Source organism: Onychostruthus taczanowskii, unplaced genomic scaffold (genome assembly GCF_017590055.1).
Source record: "Onychostruthus taczanowskii isolate IOZ18803 unplaced genomic scaffold, ASM1759005v1 scaffold11, whole genome shotgun sequence".
Taxonomy (NCBI): Eukaryota; Metazoa; Chordata; class Aves; order Passeriformes; family Passeridae; genus Onychostruthus; species Onychostruthus taczanowskii.
This window is the reverse complement of record NW_024497629.1, coordinates 11,858,487-11,879,583: the sequence shown is the minus strand read 5'-3', so window position 1 is coordinate 11,879,583 and position 21,097 is coordinate 11,858,487. Positions and strand designations below refer to the sequence as shown.

At 38.2% G+C, this 21,097-nt stretch overlaps 1 protein-coding gene across 2 annotated transcripts in view; it reads left to right on the top strand.

The window, feature by feature from the left end:
- The window catches only part of TRAPPC12 (trafficking protein particle complex subunit 12), a 51,008-nt gene extending 31,444 nt beyond the window's left edge, over window positions 1-19,564 (top strand). For both annotated transcript variants that reach the window (XM_041420820.1, XM_041420811.1), the window contains exons 8-12: window positions 3,369-3,442; window positions 11,038-11,136; window positions 16,865-16,965; window positions 17,747-17,834; window positions 19,224-19,564. In XM_041420820.1, coding sequence (XP_041276754.1) covers window positions 3,369-3,442; window positions 11,038-11,136; window positions 16,865-16,965; window positions 17,747-17,834; window positions 19,224-19,466 — 605 coding nt within the window. In that variant the 3' untranslated portion in view covers window positions 19,467-19,564. The remainder of the gene's footprint in view (window positions 1-3,368; window positions 3,443-11,037; window positions 11,137-16,864; window positions 16,966-17,746; window positions 17,835-19,223) is intronic.
- The last annotated feature ends 1,533 nt before the right edge of the window (window positions 19,565-21,097 follow it).

The following is a 21,097-nucleotide window of genomic DNA, read 5'->3' as shown; positions in this document are numbered from 1 at the left end:
TCATGTCTGCCATTCACTCAGCTTTTTGAGACTGAACTACCACCATACAGTGGCTGCTCTGGCTTAGGGTGCTGCTGCACAGATGGCAGAGTCTCACTATAGCTGCATGGTACTTAGACTCCTGAAATATCTAAGGCATTCTTTAGAATAATATTTAGATTATATAGAGCTATATCATGATTTTCATGATTGTATATCCAACTATGTTTTCTCCTGTTCCTTCTATCTTACTGATGTTGCTTCAATGGTAGAGGGCAAATTACTGCGCAAAAAAGGGTGATCAGGACAAGCTTTTTTTTTTTTAAACAAAATTTATACTTATGAGGTCATTTGAGTATACTTGAAAATTAGACAAGAGGAGACATTTTAGGCATTGCTGTGGATTGTATGGACCCCTCATGATGCCTAGCAAGTTCAAAACATGCACCAAGAAAACAAACAACTTTCACCTTTAGCCAACAGTCTAAGGAATGCTATCAAGTTCTTTCCAAGAGACCATTCACACAGAGCCCATGGAAAGTATAAGTCTGGCTCTGAGATAGAAGAGGCTGGATAGAGTTAATAACAGAAAAAAATTATAAATAATTCCTTAAAACTGTCTGTATGGAAGGGTGCAGACCTGTTTGAACTTTTTTTCTACCTGTTCTTTAACTTGACTGGATGTGGAAGTTGCTTTAATACACCAACATACCTGACTTGATACACCTTCTGAATGTGTCCTAAAACCACAAATACATGTGAGCATATCATAAAAATATTTGCACATATAGTCAAAAGAATACATTTACTACTCTTCTCAAAAGGTTTGGGAAACATGGAAATAATCTTACACTGAAGTTAGACACAGCACTTCATGAGTTTCTTTTCACTTGTATCTAATATTCTTTTTGCCCCTGTTCTCCTACTTACTTTTCCCTGTTAGCATTTTCTGCCAGAATTTTCATCCTTACCTCCGCATGTTTTGTTTTTTACAACTTTAAAACCAAGGTGTTGATCCCCCTTTAAAGGTACAAGGACTTTTTACAACCTGTATCGTAATCCTGTGTCCTGCATTCTGCTTCACTCATGAGTTACTGGCTCCTTGCTTTTCCTCTCTGCTTCAGAGCTCAGACAGGCTCAGGAGGAGACACAGTTAGAAAAGCAGCAGCTAGTAGTTATCAAGGGACGTGGCTGCAGAAAATTTGGAGCGATCTTTACATGTCTGCTGTGCAGCTGCCTCTAGGTTTAAGACAGCCAAAAAGCCCACGGGACATTTGCCGAGGCTGCTGACTGCTGTTGTCTGTGGAGGTCAGCCAGGTCTGCTCCCTCTCTGCTTTGTCTCTGCATTTAGACTCCAGGAGGCTGATAATGGGTTTGCTTTTTTTCATTTGGGACTTGCTGAAGCAAACCTTATTAACTTTATGTGAAGACAGCCCTAATTCATTGCAGGGATTATGCTTAGCATGTAATTTCCATGCTGCTGATGTAAGAAGGTGCAACACCAATCAACTTAACATGTGCATCTCTAGCCTCGAACAGAGCACCTCATTTGCCAGATTTTCAGCAGGCAGAGAGATTTAGCATTGCACCACTTGCCTGGTAACACATTGTGTAAGATGCCAATTTTGTAACTTCACAGTGCCTATTGAAATGAATGGCAGTGTGGAGTACTGAGCCCTTGATGAAAACAAGGAAAAGCAAATGCTTAGAGTGGAAGCATGGCTGCATGGACCTGCAAAGAGTGTTTCAGGCATCTCAGGAAAACACAATGATCTGCTGTTGGGTTTTGGTTTTGTTTACTGCTTTGCAGATTTTTTTAAACCCTTTTCTGCCAGTGCTAAGAAGCCTCATCACACAGAGCTGCAGAATTTCCAGACCAAGTTCCTGTTCAGTTTATAGCACAGGCTGAAGACATCTGGTTTGCCTGCTTTGCAATCCTTTTTTGAGAACTGTAGCTGGTGCTGATTGTTAACATGAAATGTGGATGTCTCCAGTGTAGGAATCAACATCTAGTTAGTTGTCACCTCAGTCCTAAAAAAACTGAATGTGGTTACCAAACTATGAGAACGTGCAAAAAAAAGAGATATTTACTTAAGTGAAATAATGAAGGGCAGTTATTTAATTATGTTTGGATTTTACAGATCCCCCCCCAAGGAAAGAAAAAAAGTAAATGTGTCATGAAGTATTCGTTCATGGTTTACAGGATCATCTCCATTAGTAGCACTAAGGAATGTGTGGTTCCAGGGGAATTTCCAAAACAAAAGCTAGGAGTAATGCATGATTGTAAGGTACACTGGATGAAATACTGGGTTCAGTCTTGGACCCGACATTATAACCCTCTTTTTGACAAAGATAATTTGTGAATATTCATGGGTTGGATTTTTTTTGATTTATTGTTGAAGAGGATGGAAGGAGTTTTCCTTTTTAGGAAAGGTGATAGACATTTCACCAAGCTCTTCTTATTTGTAATGATTTCTTTGTGTGCTGAAAGAATTATCTGTGTAATCTGCCATGCTTTCATCAGTGACTACATTAATGATACAAATGAGTGGTCTCAGTTACGACAATTTTATTGAAATAGCCTCTTCTCCCTTCCCCCCACTCCTTTCAAATCATTACAGTGACCTTGACAGCTTACTGACTGAGGTACATGTATTTTTCAAGTGTACTAAATGAATAGTCCTAATGTTTATTTTTGAGGATTAGAGAAATACTTTTAGCATTGATCTGTGGTACTGTAACATGAGAGAAGATAAGGGTCTGTGTGAACTGTTCTCTTACAACATCAGGAGTCTGTCTGCAAAGCAAAAGAGAGAAATCTGCTGCAGCTTTTAATGCCTGCAAGCTCCAGGAGAATAGGAAAAGCAGACAAGCTTGGCAGATTTTTTCAGCATATCTCTCAGCCAGAGGCAAGCACAAACAGTCCCAGACTCAGACATTTCTCACTCTGCATGTTTTGGCTCTTAAATGACATTCTAGCTATGTTTGATTTTTTTTAATTTATCACATTTAATGCTGTAGATTACATGTTTTTAAACTGTTGCTCATTATCGCTTGAATCCTTTTATGCACCTTTTGTTCTGATGTTGGAAAATGTGTGGCTTATTTTGGTGTTTAATACTTGGCCTGAGCTGAGAGCTGAGTGACTGTCTATTGCTCTGCATTGTTGCCTTGTCTATGGTACTCAGAGCTGCTTGAGCAATTCCCTTGGAGAGATGCAGAATTCTCTGATGCTGCAGCAGGGCTGAGGATTAAAAATTCTAGGCTAAAACCCAGTGGTGTTAACGAGGGGGACCTTTCAAAATTGTAACTCATAGGACCAATAATTGATGGCAAGAAAGAACCTCTAATTTATTTGTGCAAATTCACAAGCTGCTCTTATTTTGCAGCCTCTGTTCAGCTGTGGAGGTCACGTCTGGGCCGGGTGATGTACTCCATGGCAAACTGTCTGCTAATGATGAAGGTACGTGGGTGGCAGAACTGCAGAGGTACCGTATATTCCAGAGTAGAATGTCAGAGAAAATGCAAGTGAATTACTGGTGCAGAGATAAGGAAAGAGTACCTGACAGTACATTAAGGTTTTGCTTAGTGAAGAATTAATTAGGCTTAATAATGTCTTATTTAATAGATAGCTATTTGCAGTAATGTTCTTTGGGAACATATCTGTACTTATTTCTCCCCAAATCATCCTAGAGAACATGCAATAACAATACAGAATTTGCATTTTTAAATTGAATTTTTCAAACACTTAACTAAATGCTCTAATTAAAAGCAATTATGTGCTCTGCCTTTTTCAAACTGTGCACTAGGAATGTTGCTCTGTTTGTGAGGTTTAATAACACTGTAGCTTTTGCATCTGATAGAGATCCAAAACATCTAAATACATCCTCCCTTGTCAACTGATCTCACTTGTAATGTCTTCTTTCAAGTTTAAATCCTCACTAGTGGGTAGAGGTGGAAGGGAAAGCAATAAAAGCAAAAGTGACTAGCTGTCACTGCTGGAGTTTTCTGCCTTGATTCCTCCTTACATTTTTTAACCAATTGTACTCCGTTTGGTGCAACATTCTTAGCTTCTCCTTGTATTCTGGAAGTAGAATTAAAATGACTTCTGCCCATCCTGTTGTGGTCAGGAAAACAGCAGTGTCGCAATTCTTGCAGCAAACTGCTGTTACCCTGAGCCCAACTGAGCTCTACAAATCAATTAGCAGCAACAGCCTTGGAGCAGTGGGATCTTCACAGACCGAGATTTGCACTCCTGGCTCCCTGCACTTTGATTACCTAAGGTTCATGCCAGACCTTATCCTCTGATGTTCACTTCCCAAACAAGGATCCATTCTTAATATTACAATAACACAAAAAAGTATGGTTTGTTCTTTTTTTTTTTAATATAAGAGCCATCTATACAGCTTTACTTGAAATGGAATATTCTTCTTGTGGGAATTAGGGGAAACACACATTTATTTTCATGATCATATTGTAATAAGAACATTTCTGTCTTGCATAGAAATAATTGTTCATTAAAGCACTTTGTCTTTTGAAGTAGGTACATGACATAGGCTCATTTTTTAAATCATTCTCTTTTTCAGTAAACAAGTGAAGAAAAGCATGAGCTGCTATCCCAAACAAAGTAGAATATATAAATAAAAAATACTGGTATATATATTTTCAAGAACTTCACTTTACTTTTTGCTATGAATTCTTTTTTAACTCCTATGTTTTTCATGTGTACACACAAATCCACATGCACGCACAGTTCTGACCTTCCTCTGGTTTGATCTTGTTAGTGCTGTTTTCTTTGAGTAACACAAATATATTTGTGAATACCAATTATAATCTTTTTGGAAATGATATTTCAGAAATATGGCAGCTCAGATACTTCTTAAGACCAGTTGTATTTAGGGCCTACCTCACAGCTGTTAAATTAGAAATTTATGGTTCACAATAACTTCCAAATTACCCACAATTGCATGTTAATGCTTAATTAGTTCCATCTGAAATTTGCATTTCAGTTCATTGGCTATAGGGTGCCTGTGAGTCTTTCAGTTTTCAGGAATATCCCCAGACCCTTCTAGCACGCAACAGTCCTGTACTCATCTTCTGCGCCTTCCAGAGTATTCAGCATGAATCTATTCAGATTAGTTTTGAGCACACTTCTGTAAGTTCTCCCATGAACAATTATATTAACTTAACATGGTTCCACCCTTTTTTGCTGTTGTATCATATGCTTTAAAAAGTGCAGTTGTTTTTATTCGAGTGTTTCAAGTGTGTGTAGTTTAAAAGTTCATTCTCCAAGTCAGCGCCATCTATTGCCATCTAGTGACCATTTACAGTATTGCAACACTCTGCTTGGTCCCCAGGCGCTGTTGGGCGGTGGAATACCTTGGGCAAGTAGTTGATGATGATGATTGCAATAATAATGTATTAAAGTAAAACTGTGTGACTTTGGTATGACAAAAAAACCCAAACATATTATCTTATTTTTAGTGACCTCTTTCTTTCCCCAAAAAAACTACAGTAGTATTTAACAGGGAACAATCTTGTCAGGATTGACACTTGAAAATTTTAAAAAATCCACTTTGATTAGATGTTGGCCCTATAACTATTTAAATTCGTTATCCTCAGTTCTTAATTAGGTTTATTTCATGTCATGTCTTTTCTGCATTACTTACCTGAATCAAAGAATTCTGCTTATGTAGTACAATGATTTTTGCTTTTTCAAATATGCCTCATTTGTTTCATAGTTAAATAGCTCCTTAAATTTTGAGATGGAGAGTTATCTTATTTTGGGGTAGAGAGTGAAGGCAAAGTGGTTCACTCAGACACAGGAAATGAGTCATGTCTCCTACACCCTGGGAATATCTTTCCTAGGTACTGAACTCTGCCTGCTGTGTTCCTTTATCCACGTGACCAGTGACAGTGGTAATAGTTCAAGGCCGTCTTTCTTTCCTGTTCATCTCCTTTTCTTTGTATAACCTTTCTTAAATGGGTTCTATCTTATTTCTGTGCACTACTGTTGTACTTAATCAAATGACAAAGAAATGGTGGATCCCAGTTGTATCAACTGATATCAAACAGCTTTCCTGTTTCCTCTGAACAAGGGAAAACTTCAGGAAATATGTGGAAATACAGCAGGAGAAGGGGAGCCCATATAACCTCTCATGTAGACTTCCATTTACAAGAACTGTGGGTTTATGTCACTATGAAAGCATGTCCTGAATATAGCAGCATGAGGGGAATATTAATTTAACATACAGCTGATGATGTGCATTGTTTCATTTCAAAAGTCTATCTGCAAAATGCTTGTCACTTTACTAAATCACCATGGAAGTGTCTTAAAACTTTTTAAGTTCTTTTCATCTGAGCTAAAATCACTTTTGACATTCTCTTACCAGACTTTGCTCTCTCTAAGGAATAAACACTTAAGTATTTTCCATATGTATTATAAATGCACTCTAATTAAGGGCACATTTTGTTTTCTTCTTGTGTTAGCTTTTGTAGAACTTGCCCTTCATAAAACAAAAGTATTAGAATTTATTTTAGTCTGGGTATAATACAATTAAAATGGTACCAAGAAGGAGGGAACAGCTTGTGCTAGTGACACAAGGGAATGATGCCTGAGGACTTTGGTTCTTGTATGATTTAAAGGAGAAAGACTGTCTTTTTCCTGAGTGCTGCAGTACAGCTCCCTGGATTCATAGCACTGTGAATCTCTGCTTTCATAACCCTTCCACAACGGCACTAGATAGAGAGGAAGGATAAGTTATCCCTGTCCTCTCTCCCCAATACAAAGATTTATGAACTATCCACTCCTTGTAACTCAGATCTGTAGTCTGAGGTTTCTTGAACTTACTCTCAGCATTCTACACATCATGGTCATTTGTGCTTATTTCTAATTAAGTTATTAAGGTAGTGATGAGGGAAATATGAAACTGTGTAACGCAGTAACCATGAAGGGAAGTACAGTTATACTGTGGTGCACTGGAAAAAACACATTCCAGCAAGTAGGTCCAGTGGCTTACTAGAACTATTTTATACTATTTACCATTATTGTATACTATATATTATATTTTATAATAGTGTAATAATTTAATATACTATTTACTATTATTATGCTATTTACTATTTTATACTATTTACTAGGATATGTAATGTTAGCCCCAAATTTCCATCATAAAAGAGGTATTGAGTTATGAAACAGTAGGCCAATTCTCATTCATATCCTAAATAGTGTAACTTCAGACCTTCTTTTGAGATTTATTTGCAAAGGTGTGGAAAACTGGAAGGCTCTTAAACCTTTTAAATTAAAGACCATGACAATATGTCAGCCCCATCTCTAAGTCTTAAGATCACAAGCTGTAGTCATTGGGGCTTTTACTGGCAATACTTAATATGTTTTACTTCTCACAACCACACCTTGTATCAATCAAGACTTCACTTCTCAGAGATGGTGTGTATTTATCATTCCATCAGACAATCTTTGTTGTATTATGTCACATTAGCAAAACTGTGAATGACAACAGTCTTTAGTAAGTGAGACCAAATATCATCTATTTTACAATGTGCTCTATCAGAAGGAACTGTCAGATAAGAAGCCTCTACAACTCACTACAGAATAGTATTATTTTGTATCATATGTTGGATATTCAAGAAATCTCCTAATGCTTTCATCATAGGGAAGAATAATAAATGCATACTAAACTCACTGAGGGATCCACAGCTGACCACAGAATGAGGTTGTATTTAGAAGTGAGCCTAGATATGATGGTGTTTCACAGTTTCATCCTGGAGCCATCCTTGCTTGTGCCTTTGGACATACATAATTTAGTCTCTTGTCGTCTCCGTGAAGAAATGGGTCCTATTCCTGTGACAGATACTGCAAGGCATGGAGTGGGTAAGCACAGATATGCTGTGCTGTACTGTTGTATGGAAAGAGGGTGCAGTGACCACCAACAGAGTGCACAGACTCTTAATGTTCACCTCTAGTCTCACATTTCAGGATCTGTCAGTGTTTATGTACTTGTAATGCATATGGAGTTGGAGATAAGGATGAGGAGTTCAGAAAAGGAGAGGGTTTCTTTGCCTGTCTAGGCCAAATCCATGGAGCCCCTGCAGCATGGGCATTTAAGACTTGGCTGCTTGTTCCTACTAAGGCTGGCTGCTGTGTACACAAGGGAGCTTGTGCTGCTGTGATGGTGCAAACACTGCCCACTCATGCAGCTTCTTGTGGCTGAGGCTTTTCTGCAGTCAGTTCATGCTAAGCTGTAACTAAGCTGGCAGAAGCACTTTTCTATCAGCTTGCTGCATGGTCTTGAGCTCATTGGATTTGGGCTCATGGGACTTGTTTCTGCCTCAGTTTGGGGATGTGACTGCAGAGCCCCAATCCCTCATGGTTGTGCTGTGCATCTTTGTTGTGTAGCCAGAGCCTTAGAGTATGCACAGGAGTGAGCACTGGGTAAAGAGCAGCTTTAGACAACAGAATTTATCTGATACAAGAAAATTATTTCTCTAGTGACCACATTTGATGCTTGAAGGGATAAAAATCATGGTCATAGACAGTCTTTCAGATTATACTCTTGGAAGAATTAATAGGTACTGCAGTCGTGGCTGGGATTCCTCTAAAGAGCTAGATCAAAGGGTGTCCCTATTCCTAGTTTTTTATAGTGCCTAACGCAGTTGTACTCCATGATCAAGCAAGTCCGTTACTGAGAGCCATTACAATGAAAATTTAAGTTTTCCTAAATCATTAATTTGTGAAAAATTAGGGCTGCTTTAATTTCATCATATTTGAGTTGTGAATGATAAATACAGCAACATTTAAATAAATATATTTGTGTATGTGGCATGTTGGTTTTCCTCTGAACTCTTTTTATTACCAGTAATAAGTGTGAACTTGTCATGGCACATTAGAATTGTAGTAAACTTTAAATGTTAATAATCAATTGTTCAGAATTAATTATTATATCTACAGTATACAAGTTGTTTGCAAAAGAAGGGTCCTGCAGAGGGCTTTCCTGGGCTAACTCATCTCCTACTACTACAGGACATGTAATTTCTCTCATATACAGATCAGACTCCAAAGACTTACCTTGACTTTTTGTTTGTGTGTAACAGTGTGTTTCAAATAGAATGGTTTCGGTCAGAACAGACCTTTGAAGGTCATCTTGTCTAACCTACCCCTGCCATGCACTGGGACCTTTGAACTGGCTTGGGTTACTGAGAGCATCAACCAATCTGGCCTGGAATGTTTCCAGGGATGGAGCATGCTCCATATCTCTCAGTAACCCTTTCTAGTGTTTCATTGCCCTTATTGTAAAAAACTCATTCCTATTATCTAGACTAAATCAACCCTCTTTTAGTTTAAAACCATTACCCCTTGTCCTATTACTACAGGCCCTGATATATAAGCCCATTTCAGGTACTGAAAAGCTGTAATGAGGTCTCCCCAGAGCCTTTTTTTCTCCAGGCTGAACAACCCCAACTCTCAGTGTTCCTTCTTGAGAAAAGTTCCAGCCCACTGACCATTTTTGTTGCCCTCCTCTGGACCTGTTCCAATACGTTCATGTGTCCTGTGCTGAGGACTTCAGAACTGGATACAGGATTTGCTCCTTTTAAGTGCATCCTCAGGAAAAGAAATTCATTACATGGGGAACATTGTTTCCTCAAACCAAGCAGGAGATGAAGAGAAACAACCTTACCCAGTGCTGTGATCACATTAGGGACAAGTTAAATGAGTACTATAATTTGACTAAGACTAGTGGTAGGGCAGAGTGTTTGCCAAGATGTCTGTGTAGTTTTTTAAGATTATTCTCTGTTGTCCTTTGCTTTCTAATGCCCACCACAATTCTTGTACTAAGCTGAAGGCAGGACTGTTGGGAAGCACTAAAGTGTTACAGCACAGAGAACCCTCAGCCTTTGCTTGGCCTGGCCTTTGTAAGCAAAGGCAGGTACTCTGCTCACATTTCTCCAAGCTGCTGCAACTGAGGCTGGTACAGCCCCCGGCCAGTGGACGTTCCTACAGCTACAGCTGGTCTCAGCACTGTGCTTGGGCAGTGCCTCTCACCTCTGCCTGCCAAGCCGTGTGGCCAGGCTCTGAAAATCATGTCCTGTCAAGGTCCTTGAATTACTGCACTTCAACCATGAAACCGCTGAACTGCAGGAACCAGTCACATGGGAATTTCTTTACAGTGGGAAATGGGACCCATTTGTTTAATCTTCTGTCCCTGGTCCTTAGCTGGAGGCTACACTGGCGCTCCATCTTGAGCAGGCAGATCTCAACGCTGCCCCCTGCAGACAAGTGTCCCTCGCAAAGATTTCTTGAGATCAGAACCAGTCCTCCCCTCACTTAGTTTTAGCCCAAATACATTTTCTATTTAGATTACCTGCTTTTGCACAGTAAAAAACCCAATTCACATGAAGGAAGGGAAAATGTCTTGTTTCCTTTATGCAGTAAAAAACCCAACAATTCCAGTGGAGGAAGGGAAAATGTCCAGTTCCTCTTGGTAGTAGTGCTAGTTTGTCATCTGAAAATGTGCAGGAATTGCAGTTTCTGTCATGTGATGTTTTTTCACAAGAGCATTTGCACAGGCACTTCACAAAGCTTTGGAATATATTTTACATTGTTTAATGTAAAATATAAATTTTACATTTATATTTTACATTAAACATTGTAAATTGTACACATATTTGGAACGTGAGACATTTCTCAAGTATGTATACCCCCAGTCACACAGAAGATGCTTGACTTTCATCCTAAATCATAATCTAAGATAAAGAGTAAGTGTTCAGAGTTTTAGTTTGTGGCGTTTAACTACAAAAAGAATATGATTCTCATAAAAAAAAAAATCCCCTGTGTAGTTCCAGTATAACTGAGACCAGTAGAACTGACCAGTGTTGTCAGCCACTAGTGCCTACAGTGATTGATAGAAATTCTGTCCCACTGACAAGTTGCAAATACTTTAATTCTGTTGGAATATGTCTTTACAAAGAAGGTGACACAACGGCTGAAGTATTCTGAGGTTAAATACCTGATTTTTTTTTTTTTATGCTTCTCACCCTTAGGACTACGTACTGGCTGTAGATGCTTACCACTCTGTCATCAAATATTACCCACAGCAAGAGCCTCAGTTGCTGAGTGGAATTGGAAGGATTTTCCTTCAGGTATGCATTTTATTCTAAATCTGCTAGGTAATACTGCTGTTGATAGCTACGTAGAGAATAATCATTGCATTTAAAACTATAGCTGTTTTTGTAGGGCACAATTGTAGAGGCAGTGCTCAAAACAAAAACCCTTCTACTGTGTCGTATTAGATACAGTTAGGAAATATGAAGCACCTATAGTATTCAAAGTGCATTAGCAAACAAAGAACATGCTGCTGAAAGTTATGCTACTATTTTATTCAAAAAGTGACATTCTGTTTTCCCTAACACTAAGGGTAAATCTCCCATTGACATCAATGAGACAGAATTCACTAAAAATCTCATGTCTCACTGCCTTGAACTGCATGGAAGTCTCAATCACACTGTATAACTGCTATCTTCATCTAGAAAAAATTCAAGAGTGTCCTTCTTTTGTCCAAATCATATCCCTGAGAAGACAGGGGAGGGCACCTTAAAAGAAAAAAAACAGTATACAGAAAAGTATAATAAATGTCTGTGTACCTGTATTTAATGGCAAATAAAAATAGATGTGTTTTTTATTTTTCATAAAATGATGCATCTAAATAGCTATCTGATTTTTTTTTTTAATTTTTAGTATCTCACAAGTTCTTTGCAGTTCTTTCATATTTCTGATACTGATAATTCAAACTTTTCCTCTTTTAGCTACTTACTTTTATTTTTAATAATAAATCTAATTTTGGATTATCAGGTATTTACAAACGATCTTATTTGTGACATTCCTCTAATAAAAATACATTGAAATTGAGTCATTTACTCTTAATAGATAATTATTAACATTGCTTGCTTGAAATCGTAGAATGTCATTCAAATTCAATTATGGATTTTCAGTTCTCAGCAGGAGTATGGTTTCACAATGTGTTAGACATGTCTGTCTTTAGAAGTCTCTAGTTTAAAGTAGATCTCCATCACTATGGAGCAATTTTATGATATTGGCTGTGTGCAATAATTAACGCCTAAATAGGGAACACAATAATTATGTGTATTAAATAATGGTACTGTAAATATGCAAAATACTAAAGGAAATACAAGTTGTTAGTAGTTCTGGTCTTTCTCTGAAAATGACTGCATATGTTACTGGCACTGCCTTTCTGACAAGAGTGTCTGCCCTGATGTCACACCCAAAGTCTGTTTGTCATTCCATTTGCTCTGGAGAAATTTTCACTCCCATGACAACCTCCTAACTTACAGAATCATTTGAAATCACTGACCTCCACAATGTTGGCTGTGACAACATGCCTCCAGTTCCGAGGGATTTTACTGAGAGATCTGGACATAGCAACAAAAGTTGGGTTATGAGGAGTCCTTGGTATTTTCATGTGACCTAGACAGAGCTTAAAAATAATAGTTTCTAAATACAAATATTTTCATGTATTCTAGCAGCTTAAGGAGATAAGGTTTTATTGCTTGGTTTGCTGTCCGTTTCTGTCACAAAATTTTCAGCTCTGTCTGAGGGGTACTGGTGCAACAGATGCAAGATTTTGATATATTAAGAGAAATAGGCAGTGTCCAGTTAATCAAAACCAAGCTATTTGAATTAAAGAAAGATAAATGTGGTGCAGTCATGGGCATCATCATTTTGGTAAGATCACTCTGTGGTAAGTGTGCACTGTTGGCAAGGCACTTGCTGGGAAAAAAAAGTGAAATGTCTTGCAGGTGAAATACAAAAACAGTTTTCTCATATTCAAATGTCACAACTTCTCAAAAACAAGTAGCAATTCCCAAATAACCTCAGCCTGTGCTGCTAACTTTGAACATTTACCAAGAGAGGCATAAGGCAGCCAGATTCCAGTTGCTTATGAGTCACAGACACTGTTTGACAGTAGACATCACACACATAAAACAAAGCAATAAATGGAATAAAGTGTAATTCAGGAGTTTAACAGAAAAAAGTTGCAACCTTTTTCAACATGTAAAACTTTGCTTTATTTATTTTACTTTATTTATTTTTTTCTTAATTAAATTGAGATAACTAGTCTAAGGCATCATGTCCTAATGTGGCTTTTGGGGCTTTTGGGGTCTCCCCGACCCCGGCTGCCATGGGTGTCCAGGACAGAGAAGTCCAGTTAAGCACAACCTGTCTGAGCCCCTCAGGAAGGCTCCAGAGATGCAGGCAATCTTAGCAAGCTCAGCTCTTAAGTGAGATCAACTCTTTAGTGATTATCAGCTCATTAGTGATTTCAGCTCTTTGCTTGCTAAGGGTCTTTGGCAGAAGCCGGGAGAGAGGAGAAGCGCTGTGTGAGGTTCCACAGAGATGTCTTTTATTGGTATGTTCTGCAGAGGGTCTCAGTGACAGCTCTTCTACCAAACTGGGCAGGAATGAGGTTTATATAGGGTACAGGAGTTGTAGGAAACAGTCTGATAGTAAGGGTCAAGGAGAAAGTGACCATCATCTTACAGAGAGATGACAAGGGGCCGAAGGCGGAAGAGGGGCTGCTTAGGTCCAGTCATCGTGCCTCGGCATTTCCTGCCTTAGGCTGCTGACCGCCGGGGAGGCCTTGCAGGCCCTGGACCTGCTACAGTGTCCTCTTTATCTTCACATGTAAGTGAGGTCTAGATATGATGTACAGCCTTTGGCTGTTGCCTTAAAAAGTGGGAAATGAGAATTATGGAAATGCAGAATGGAGGAAAAGACAGAAGTTATCACAAAGAAATTTTCATAAGGACTGTAATTCTCTCAGCAGTCACCTGACCTGTAAAACAGAAACAGTGAATGAATTAGAGAAACAGTGAATACATTTTAGTCTCTAGAATTATATTGTGTAGCTCTCACTGGCTGACCTATCCAAAACTTCCATTTGAATAAGTACATTAAGAAAAAAATTTAAAAGCTGCCTGACCTTCCCCTCTGCAATAAATTGCTGCAAAACGGAGTCAAAAGCAATAAAAAAATTCTAGAAGAAAAATAATCTTGGTTTCTAGACAAACAGCAAAGTTAAACACGTAGTATATTGGAGGCTCTTTGTTAGGGAACATGATTATTTGAGGTTAACAGTAGAATCTTCATTTTTATTTGATATGCTAATTATTATTAGATACTGAAGTCATACTTTCTGAGTTAAATAAGTGATAAAATGATAAATAAGTGAATAATTGATAAAGACCACTTAAATTGCTTAAATTACTTTAATGACTAATTAAAACTACTTATTTCTTTTAAATTATCTTTCCCACCAAAAAATGTAAAACGGAAACTGTTTAACTGTTTCCCCTCTCTGGGAAAAATGAGATTAAAGAGTTCGGCATGTTTGCTGAGAAGATACGAGATGGTGCTAAGAAATCAGAACTATTCATGATCACAAATAATGTGTAATTAGTATCAAAGCATGCTAGATTCGGACTTGTCAAGCTCCCAGGAGAGCAAACTGGTAGCTTGCTTTAGGAATTGATTGTTCTCATGGTTAAGGGATTCCCAGGCTAAAAATACTCAAGGACAGATTCATTTACACTTTGCCAGCATTATCCTCTAGTTAAATAGAATTATTTTCTTGGTGATCTACATCTATAGTGAGATTTGTAGAGAGAAGTTGTATCCTTTGTGAGAAGTTACATTACAAGTGAATGTATGGTATTTTCGAACACATAATATTTGTTTTGAGTCCAGTTACATAACATCTGGGCTAAGTGTATCTGTTTCATTAGAAAAGATTATTAATGAGTATTCCGGAAATGCTTGGTAGATGGACAGCAATTAACACTACATCTTTGACTGCGGTGTTCAATTGGATCATCTCCTAAACGTAGAGAAGAATAATTTCCTTATGTTGACAGGGAATAAGTCTTGTGGTTAGAGGTGAAGCAGTATCTGTTGTATTAGAGATGTTAGTACAGCTTTGGGTACTGCCACTGGGATATTCCCAAAAGGAAATTGGGAAGAATTGTAGATGAAGCCTTCAGATGGATGAATGTTTGCTGTCTCTGAAAGTGCAGTTGGAAAGTCATTTGCTGATGACTGGAAGGACTTGCTAGATGATCTTTTCCACAAGGATCTCTTTAGGGTTTGTAGTGTTTGTATTTTTTGGTAAGGTAGTACTTGTGAATGATGCAATGTGAAGCATGCCTGTAAAATGTACAGATGATGCCAAGCTGGGAGTGGTACAGACACTATGAAGGGCAGGATCAGAATGCAGAATAATCTTGACAAGTTGAGAAGCTGAAATGTTAAATTGGCTGTGATTCAAACAGCAAAGGCAAATGCTACCAAAGACTGGGAGTAATATACAAATACAAAATGAGAAGCAACAACAAGCCTATTTCCTCTAGAAAGGAAATAGGCTGAGAGTAAGAAGACTACACAAGGGTAAACAAATTGTACTTCCAGATACTTGGCATAAAAGCAAAATTTATATTCACATGTGAAACATAAAGTGATTCCTGCTTCTCATTGCTGGTGAGAGATCAGTTGGATTATGGAGACTTCTTATGTGGGCACTCAGGGAGCATGTGAAGTGATAGGAGAGAGTTCAGAGAATCCAGAAAGCATTATCTATGAGAAAGGCGTAAACACTGCTTTGCCTGAAAATTGGTTTTCATTCTAGAAGGGGAATAAAAAATTTTCAAGTATGCAAAAGACTGTAAAAAAAGAGGAGTTGTACATTCTCCCCTACCACAATGGACAGGACAAAAAACTGAGGTAAAAAGTGCAGCAAGATAGAAGGCATTTTCTAATGCTAGGGCAATTTAAGAATTCTAGATTAAGTTTCCTAGCAAGACTCACATTTGTAATATCCACCATCTGAGAGCATTAAGGAGACTTCAGCACATTTGTCACAAACATTTTTCATAGTGTTCTTAAATGGGTCACCTCTTGAGGACCCCCTTGAATCTCCCCACCTGAGGACTGCCTGGTTTCCATGGCTTTATGCTTCTGAACTAGTTTAATTTTACTTGTTTTGATAGATTTATTTTACCCAGTTGTAAGTTTTTGTTTTTTTCCATCTTTCCAGCTGAAAAACATGCTTGTAACTTGTATCTTCGAAATAAGTGACCTTCTTCAAGTTTTTTTTTTCATCTCAACAATGTATGTGACACACCTTTAGGTGAAATACTCCTTCCTTTTTAGAAATCCCCTCTCCCATTCCACCCCTCATCAAATCTGTACTTCTTTTTGCCAGTTTTCAGATTTCTCATTCCTTCATCCTGCTCAACTCACTCTTTGGTGTTTTTTTAATCTGGAAATGGACCATCTTCCCAATATCTTCAGTGGTCTCTTGTACTGGAGTTGTTTTCTGACATGTGTGATGCACTGAAGTTGTCCTGTGGCCCCTGGCTACGACCCAGAGGCTGTGGGTTAACCAGGCGTGGGTCCTGTGCTAACTACGAGGCCACTGGTGTCTGTCTTCCCTTCCTGTGGACGAAGGCCCCGTTTCATTGGAAGTAACTCTGACCTTTTCTCATTTTCAGCTACTTTTTTGAACTGTGGAGTTAGTTACAACAAAGGAACTAAACGAGGATATGGGGCCTCCCTGCCCTACAGTGCACAGCCCCCAGCTGAGAAACTGCCTTGGGCAAACTGCACATGCTTTTTGGGTGCTTCTCATGACCTTAATGTGGCTCTTCAAATACATTGTTTGGTAACAGGTGTTACCCAGTCGCTGTAAAGAGATTGAAAATGGACTTTGATATATTGTATATGTTTTTGTGTCCTTATAATTAGGATGTAGCTCTTTTCTTCTTATTGTAGTAACTCACTTATGATTTTTCTGTCTAGATTGGAGACATAAAAACTGCAGAAAAATATTTTCAAGATGTTGAGAAAGTGACTCACAAACTGGATGGACTACAGAGCCAAATTATGGTTTTAATGAACAGGTAGGTAATTTAATGGCTAAATAAAACTTCTTAAAATTTAGTTCTAAAAGAATGCAAGGTGATCATTAAAGTACTCTTGAAACAATCCTGTTCTCTTTCTCTCTTTTATGGGACTTCATCTGTCATAGGTGAGACTGAATGGTGTACAGACTCAGGAGATCTCTATAACTTGGTACAGTTGTATCATCCTACATTGAAACTGCAATCTTTCAGTTGATTTTACAAAGCTTTTTCTCATTCTTTCAGGCACTCTATATTTTCACCGTGTTATTTCAATATACATTTGCATAAATATCTCTTAGGAGAGGAGAAGTTATTTTGGGCAGTCATCCTACAATCAGATCTGCCAGGAAAGTACCACCCGGTAGCTTCAAAGGATGCTTGAATATACTGTAGTAAATCGAGCTGTGTGATGGGAGACTCACTTTGCAATGGCTAGCACATTGGCTTAATATATTTAGAAGCTACTATTCAAAAGTGCTGTGAAAATTATATGGCTGATTGCATGAAGAGAAATAATTCTGGGAAGAGAGTATCTGCATTTAAATTAATAAAACACAATGAAGACTGTTGCTTTCGTAGGCAAAAAATATAGCTGAGCAATCCAAGTTGTCATTCCATTTGTCTGTAAATCAGTGTCTCCTTCACACTGTAAAGAACAAATGTCAGAAACTCTCACATCTGTAACAGGAAAAATAAAAAATGGTGTCCATTCTTTTTTAAATGTATTATTACCTTGGGTTTTTGAGTAGAACTCATTTATATGTCACTTACTTTCTAGAGCATTTCTCCACCTTGGTCAGAATAATTTTGCAGAAGCTCATCGATTTTTCACAGAAATTTTAAGGATCGACTCATCAAATGCTGTGGTAAATCTTCAAATTCCTACATATATAATGAACACCTAAATTATTCTCATAATACTTCATGCATGGATTTAATTAATACCCAGAGTATGCTCGGAGCTTTACAGAAAAATGGGATGTGGCATGTGTGCCAAAAGGTTTTCAGTATACGTAAGGATGAGATGGAAAATGGGATGGGAAATTAAGAACCAGTCTGTATGAAGGGCGTGAGTACTTAGGCATGCATGTAGAAATTACAAGACACTCTTCTTTTACGAGATCTTTGCAAAAGCACTTTTTTTTGCACTCACTGTTTTTAGCATAGACTTGCATGTCAGAAAAAGAAATGGCAGCTGCCAACATATATAAAATTAACTTGATTCCACACAACATTGAAAAGATATTGTAATTTTAAACATGACACTTGTAACACGTTGCATATCAGAGCCTTGGGTTCCTGTCACAAGCTGAGATCAAAGAGCTGTTTATTTGTCATTGGGTTTCCTACACCTGGCAGTTTTCAGTGCATGGTCATGTAAGTGTTCCTGAGAAGTCAAACAGCTTACCCACAGTAATCTGCTCCAAGGCCACTTACAGACTGAAGGGGCTGAGTTTAAGGAACACATGAATTGCATTATTTTGCAGGCTGTAAAATAGCGTGCATTATAAATCACACAAGATCAGTAAGGTTTCCTGAACAGACAGAAAAATATTTTTTTCTAAAAGGCCATGTTCTTCCTTTATCTTCATCTTTTAGAAAATATGAAAGTTTCTGCTGCTAAACATGTTATAACATGTTTTCACATTGTACTGTTGGAATCTTTCAATAACTCTTAAACCTGTTTTGTGTGGTAAGGAAAATGGAAGCTGACTTGGTCATTCATGATGTATTTAGATTGCCCTATCTGCTGGATGTACATGAAGTCAGCTGTAGATGCCTTTATGATAAGAAAGTATCTTCCTGTTGCTTATGTGGACATGTAAGCCAAAGAGAGAGAAAAACAGTTCTGAACATATAATGGAGTAATTTTAAAAAAAATCTATGAAAAGGCATGTAGAGGCTCATGTGGTTTCTGAAATATGTTTCTCTTGGCTTTCAGACTGACTAATGTCCTACACTATTTATATTTTATTTTAAACTGTCTTTTAGAGTTTCAGTTCTTACAAGTCAGCAAGTCCTACTGCCAGAGGGTAAATCTTGAGAATTATAAGAAAAGGACAGCATTGTATAATTGATAATGTATTTTAGTTTTGCACACACATGCAGAATAGTAATTCTTAGCATACAGTAAATACATTGTAACTGCAGATGCTAGACTTCTTCTTTTCCTTCTCTCTCATCACTTGTAATTACATACATATATATATATATTTATAAACACACTATTTGTTTACAATATGTTTTTTCTCTAGGCTAACAACAATGCTGCTGTTTGTCTTCTTTACCTGGGGAAACTGAAGGATTCCCTCCGGCAGTTGGAAGGAATGGTTCAGCAGGACCCTCAACACTACCTACACGAGAGTGTCCTCTTCAATCTGACTACCATGTATGAACTGGAGTCATCTCGCAGTATGCAGAAGAAGCAGGCACTTCTAGAAGCTGTGGCTGTCAAAGAGGGCGACAGCTTTAATACTCAGTGTCTCAAGTTAGGATAGATCATTTCCAACTAATTTTTTCCGGCAAGGCTGATTTTTTAGACTGTATATACTCTCACTAATGTGTAAATGTGAAATAAAATCTATTCAATTATGAATATTCAGTGGCATTACTGCTGAACCTGTCACCTCTAACAGGCCTGTCATTGCAAAGACTTTGTGTTGACTTAGAGCCAGCTTCATCCCTACACGTCTGTTTCTGTCCAGTTACTCCTCATTACAGTGCACTATAATATATATATATATATACACACACACACACACACACACAGAGTCAACTACTCAGATTCTTTTATAAGAAAAACTGAATTTAACCTTATATTGTCTTGATAATTTTTCAGTAGTCAATGAGCAAGCCACGTGAGCTTATTTCATCAGCTAGGAGTTACTGACAATATCAGTATGTGTGTTACGGAAAGAAAATTCTGAATGCACCTCTCTTCATTTGCTTCTACTGAATGTGCTTCATTTTGTCCCCATCAGACTCCCGAATATTACACCTTTATGTGTCTGTGGCTGTCAGAGGAGGCTGCTTGATAACCACCATTCGGAGTCACAGCATGCCTAAGGTTGGCAGGAACTGCTGGAGGGCATTTGGTCCAAGTCCCAGTAGCACAGGGACATGTCCAGGAGTGTGTGAGGAGGTCATGCAGTCCTGCACAGTATCTGTTTCCCACAGAATGAGGGACTATACTAAATGGTCTCCCTGTACTTCCTTGGTTTTGTGTTACTGTTAAATCTTCCAGAATAAAACACGTAGATTCTGCAAAGCTGCTCCACTTAGACATTCTGCTGGGTAGAGAAAGGAGCACTGCCAGTTGGAGTGGAAACACAATGGATTTCAGCTCAGTTCCTCTCCTTTCCCATTATAAAGCAAAAATGCTGAGCATGAAGTATTTCCCAGGGAAGATGATGCAGAGCCTGAGGCAGAGGTATCTAAGGGTTAGGCCACACAGAGTGGAAGCAAACGGGGTTCAGGACACAAGACAGTTATCAGTGATACAACAGTATCACCATATACTGATTTTGGCATCCCTCAGGACACAGATTTTTGGAATCACAGTACTACTGTGATACCAGTGTACTTCACGTCTCTGCCCACATTTCTCCCTTCATCTGTATCATAAAGATTCAGTGCAGATACTCCCACTCATACATGAACACAATATATGCATCTGTTCATAGGGGGTTTTATTGTTCTGAGATTTAATGCTTAGCAATTGGACTAGTTTCTTGTCACAAATCACTGCCATGGGACAATTCCATAAGCGTGTTACATTTTTTAATACCATATCCATCAATTAATTCTCACTCCCTTTAAATACCCCCACCTGTATTTTTAAGTAACCAATAACTCATTTTTATGCTTGTCCATCTGGAGATACTGTACAGGGGCCAAACAATTGTCCTCAAAAGTCAGGTTGTTTGAAAACCTCTGCAGTGTAGACATGCAGACATAAGGATACTGCAAAGTCACTGGCCACCTGAAAGATACAAGCCTACAGCTTGTACAGAAACAGAAATTGCTCCATTTTTACAGTGCTTTTCTGTTTGACAGGCCATACTTGTACACTGAAACAACAGCTAGTTGTGTACCAATCAGTTGAAAAAAATTAAAGCAGTCGGTATTT